General features: G+C 34.9%; 1 protein-coding gene across 1 annotated transcript in view; it reads left to right on the top strand.

The window, feature by feature from the left end:
* The first annotated feature begins 3,320 nt into the window (after window positions 1–3,320).
* The window catches only part of LOC110287984 (zinc finger protein 239-like), a 3,725-nt gene continuing 1,611 nt past the window's right edge, over window positions 3,321–5,434 (top strand). The window contains exons 1-2 of the mRNA XM_021154454.2: window positions 3,321–3,445; window positions 4,904–5,433. Of these exons, the coding sequence (XP_021010113.1) occupies window positions 3,403–3,445; window positions 4,904–5,433 (573 nt within the window). The 5' untranslated portion in view covers window positions 3,321–3,402. The remainder of the gene's footprint in view (window positions 3,446–4,903; window position 5,434) is intronic.

The raw sequence follows: 5,434 nt of genomic DNA, 5'->3' as shown, positions 1-5,434 counted from the left end.
TTTCCACATTTCTTTTTTAAAAAATCTCTTTTTATTCAAGTCATCCAAAAGTTTTAATCTCTATATGTGGAATGGTATCTAAAGGACTTATTTTCTATGATCTATATCTTTTGTAATAATGAGAATTTAATGTTTTTCCCTTTCATGCATATAATGGCTTTATATTTTAACTTGATTTTTATATTGTGAGGATACATAATTCCCTTGGACTAGAGACCTGCATGTCTCAAATAGGATCTATTAGAATGATGCTCAAAGAACAGATTGATGGATATTTTCTACGTTGAATAAATTCTGTCCTTTTGTATTAGTGTTAAGTAAGGTCTCTTGTGCCACATACATTGCATTTCAGGGATGGTCAGGTTTTTAGCTTGTGAATGAGGGTATAGAAATAAGTATAAATTCACATCACTAAAGAAGATATAAAAGAGTAGATTTTGTAGAAGGTAAAATTAAAAGAGACCCACTGTCTTGGATCCTAATAATAAAGATATTATTAGCTCCCTATGGTCACAGATAATGGAAGAACAATCTCTTTCTTTTACCATTANTGTGATTGTGAGCTGATACAGACTTCGGTATTCTCACAACTCTTTTTTCACACCTCATGTCACACAGTAATCACAGTTGACACCTGAAATCTATTTGTCTCAAGAGAGACACTGTCCCTGTGGAAAATTCACAGTATAGAAATAGTTATTTACCTCTCTTTTTGGTTTCAGAAATAAATTTAAGTCCTGTTTTTTTAACCTTGGTATTTCATCACATGAACTATATTAGTAAAATTTTTCTAGTGAGGATAGCTATGGTGTTGTGCCTAAACCATAAATTTACAAATATAAATGAATGTCCTTTCTTATTTATTGTCTCTTTTTCATTAGAAGGGAAAGGCTTTAAACAGTCTATGCTAATCCTCTTCAGCCAAGCTTGCATTACATAGGGAAAACTGAAGNGTTGTGGCAATGTTTCTATTTTTCATTACGATTCTATTTTCATTAAGTACATAAGTTTATATCTGAATGTTTTTATGTACACTGAATGATTCATTATGCCCCTAAAACCATGAGTACAGCACCAACCCCTGGGGACTGAATTCAGACATAATAATAATGAGCTGCAATATATTTTGAGAGAATTAGATTAGTTTTTAAAGTAGAAACAGCAAGTACCTTTACCCTTTAGTCATTTGTTCATGGCATAGGTTTACATTTTTGAGGCGTATTTGCAATAAAGACAATATATAGTCTGTATATTATAATTTTTGATTAAGGAAGAGTGTTAGATCACACTTCTCTATGAAAAGTGCAATTCGTATATACAGATGGTCAAGTTCTGAAGAAAAATAGTTATAATTTGAAGAATGAAATTTTCAGTTAATACAATGAGGAATAATTCTTTACATTTTAATAAACATTTAGTATAATTCTCCCTCATTTTTAAAAACAAAATTTGATCAGAAGATAATTGTACTTCATTGGAATGCACTGCCATATATGATATTTCCTTATCCATACATATCTAATCATTTTTTAGTGAATGACCATTAATGATATTGTAATTATGCATATTGATTATGCCAACATATGTAAAATGTCAAATAATTTTTAATGCTCTCTAATACTGTTTTTTTTTATTTTGTGGTTTTGAATATATTCTCATAAAATAATTTTCAAAAGCATTTCATTTTCTGTGTCATGTGGAACGTTCAGTGCATGCCGTGATGTTACAGTTCTATTGTGTTTAAAGAAAAAACTTTGTCATTTAGTGTATCCATTATTTCTGCATTTTGTATTCTACCTGTTTTTTCTAGAATGTGTGTAGCATTGAACTTAGGTGTCAGATTGTCAAATGGACATGTTGTAATAGAGATGTGAGACACAGCTGCACAGAAGACTAAGCTAGAGTCCATATTTGAACAAAGTGGACATTGTAAAATTTGAAAGCATGTATTTTTATCATAACGACTATCTCTAGTGGGACACTGGGATTCTGTTTGATATCACCCCATATTTCATAAAGGTACATTACTTCATCTAGACATCAAAAGTACATGTTATATTCTATAAATGTTTACTGATTTTGAAATTATATCATGCATTCTCAGAGAAAAAGAAATATAAGGAAGTCTATTAGTAGTTTCGAATGTTTCTTTGAATAAAGTTCAAGTTCATTTTTCATCAATGTATGTTGCTTACATTTACCTGAATGTATGCATCCATATATGCTATGTGGTCCTCTTGTCAGTAGTGTTCAGAAGAGATCTTGGATTTTAAAGAACTGGGTTTAACAATCTACTGCTTAGTGCCACGTGGGTGCTGGAATCAAATTTCATAATAGATGATATTAAAAGACAGTATACAGTTCAAGCTGCACACTAAAATTTTTGAAAAGAGTGATGGTGGTAAATGTTTCATTTGCTGTGAAGGTCTCAGTAAATCACAGAAAATTCTTGAAGATGAGATCCTGTCTTTTTTCTTTTTTTCTTTCTTTCTTTTTCTTTTTTTTTTTTAAATTAGAGAGCCTTTCTAACTGTGAGCATTATCGTAAGTCATTCTATAGATGGTCAGTGTAAGAGCAGCAATTCATATCTTTAGACATTAACACTTTTAGAAAACAATTATCCTTCAACCTCATCTGCATCAAGAAAAGGTATCTTGCCGGGCGTGGTGGCGCACGCCTTTAATCCCAGCACTCGGGAGGCAGAGGCAGGCGGATTTCTGAGTTCGAGGCCAGCCTGGTCTACAAAGTGAGTGCCAGGACAGCCAGGGCTACACATAGAAACCCTGTCTCGAAAAACCAAAAAAAACAAAAAACAAAAAAACAAAACTCCCCTTACAACATCTTCTCTTACTACAGCTAGCTTCTACTTACTGCAAGGCCTAAAAAACAAAACTCCTATCCTCCCGCCCACCACCCCACCTCATCCAATCAGAATTCACACACGCTCAGGTCAGGCACCAATAGGCTGACAGGTCCGAATCACAAGGAATAGTTCAGCCTGGCAGGCAGCCCACGCATGCAGCCTCACTGTGCATGCTCAGGCAAGGCAGTGAACAACTTGGCCCATGCGGCCACACCCGCTTCCCACAGAAAAGCTTTTGTTTGTTTGTTTGTTTGTTTGTTTGTTTGTTTGTTTTTTGAGACAGGGTGTCTCTGTAGACCTGTCTGTCCTGGAACTCACTCTGTAGAGCAGACTGGCCTTGAACTCAGAAATCCACCTGCCTGCACCTCCCAATTGCTGGGATTAAAGGCGTGTACCACCACAACTGGCTGAGAAGTATTTTTGTCCAGTATCAAATAGGTAGTTTTCCATTACAGGGTCTGTTAACCTTCAAGGACGTGGCCTTGGACTTCTCACTGGAGGAATGGGAATGTCTCAGTTTTGCTCAGAGGTCATTGTACATGGATGTGATGTTGGAGAATTACAATAATCTGTTGTTTGTGGGTAAGAATGAAGTTCTAGTTGAATTCCTGTTTCTTTCTTTGAGTTTTCCTACTATGTGTTTATTTAAATGCTCTGAAATGTCCAGAGACTCCTGAATGAGGGAAATTCTAGTTAAAATTATAAAATTTTCATTGTGTTTCCTTTATATTTCTCTGCTTTCTTTGGAAAAGGAACCAGTGCTATATTCTCTGAGATCACTCCTTATCTCTTATCTAGCTTCAGTGAACTTAAAAATGTTCAATTAAAAATTTAAATATCCAGAACAAGAAATTACATTTCTACACATAAAATAGTTGGAATTGTAAAAATGTTACTATTGCTTTAAAATGTTCCCTTATTTATGAATCTAAAAATATACAAGGTTTCAAGTGGATATAGAGCTGTTGGTTTAGCCAATTTTTTTTATTTTTAACTTTTTGACATTTGATCTTTGTGTTTAGATCTGGGACAACATAATCTTTATCCTAGTGTTTTGGATGTTGAAGCAAATCTATTTAGTGATTTCCCTGAGGCTATCGGTTATATCATAAATTTGTACCTGACCAAGTTTATACCTGATTCAGTGTTACTCTGAATAAAATTATAACCACAAAATTATAGATATATTGTTTAGAATTCTACTTTCGGGAAATTCACTACAGATGGATCCTTTATTTATTCCAGCTTACGCAAAGTACAATTTTCTTTTTTATTTGTCATTTTATTTATTTACATGTCAAATGTTATGCCCCTTCTTCATTTCCTGTCATGAATCTCTATATCCCACCCCTCCCCCCCAGCATTTATGATGATGTCCCCCACCAATCCACCTACTCCCACCTCATGCCCCTAGGATTCTCCTATGCTGGGATACTGAACCTTCAGAGTACCAAGGGACTCCCCTCCTGTTGATTCCATATAAAAAAATCCTCTGCTATATATAAAGCTGGAGCCATTTGTACTTCCATGTGTACACTTTGGTTGCTGATTTAACCCTTGGGAGCTTTGTGTGGTCTTGTTGTTTGATATTGTTGTTCCTCCTACACAGTTGCAAAGCCCTTCAGCTTCTTCAGTCCTTCCGTTAACTCCTTCATGTAGCCCCCGTCCTCAGTCTAATGTTTGGCTGCAAGGATCTGCATCTTTTTGGTCCAGTCTCTGGATGTCGTTACCTTCAGCCTCTTTTCCATTCTTTGTCCCTCTTTTTCCTTAAGACAGGAGCAATTCTGGGTCATTATATTTGAGGTGGGTATGATGTCCAATTTGAAACTGAAATTTAACAGGTTATTATCATTTCCAGTCATTTGATAGAGACCATATTTGAGGTTCTTCTGAGGATACATGTAATGATTCAAAAAAAAAAAAAAAGAGAAAAACCTCTCTTGAGAGTACGAATCCATGAGATCACTGATTATTGAATTCCTTACTCCTTGTATAAATAATTCATGTCACTTCTAATTGCCCCTCCCCACTTTTTTTCAGAAAATCATTGCATATGTGGAAAGTATGAGAAGGTCTTGGATCAAGATAGCCAGTACATTGTCCATGAGCACATGAATATTCAAGAGAAGTCTTCTAAATGGAACAAGCTTAGCAATGTGATTCTTGAATCCCCTCAATATACATCTTACAAAACTAATCACACCTCTGATGCTCTTCAATTCTCGAACCAAAAAAGACTTAAGCCCAGGAACACTAAAGAAGTTTGCAAATACAATGACGCTGTAAACAGTGTAACTTTGTTTTCTACCATTAGTCTCAATCAAGGAATCCACATGCAGAAGAAAAAACACAACCGAAATGCAGACTCTGAGAAGGTTTTTATTTCTAAACATAAAGTCATGGTGAAACGAAACAATACTGGAGTGAACCCTTACAAATGCAGTGAATTTGACAAATATCTTACCCAGAGAGACAAACTTCAAAGTCAGCAGAGAATTTATCATGAAAAGAAACCTTACAGAAGTAGTAAAAGTGAAAAATGGTTTACCCATCAGATTTATCTTAGTATCC

The sequence above is a fragment of the Mus caroli genome, unplaced genomic scaffold, assembly GCF_900094665.2.
Source record: "Mus caroli unplaced genomic scaffold, CAROLI_EIJ_v1.1 scaffold_19898_1, whole genome shotgun sequence".
Classification (NCBI taxonomy): domain Eukaryota; kingdom Metazoa; phylum Chordata; class Mammalia; order Rodentia; family Muridae; genus Mus; species Mus caroli.
The sequence above is the reverse complement of the archived record's forward strand: the minus strand, read 5'-3'. Positions and strand labels throughout refer to the sequence as shown.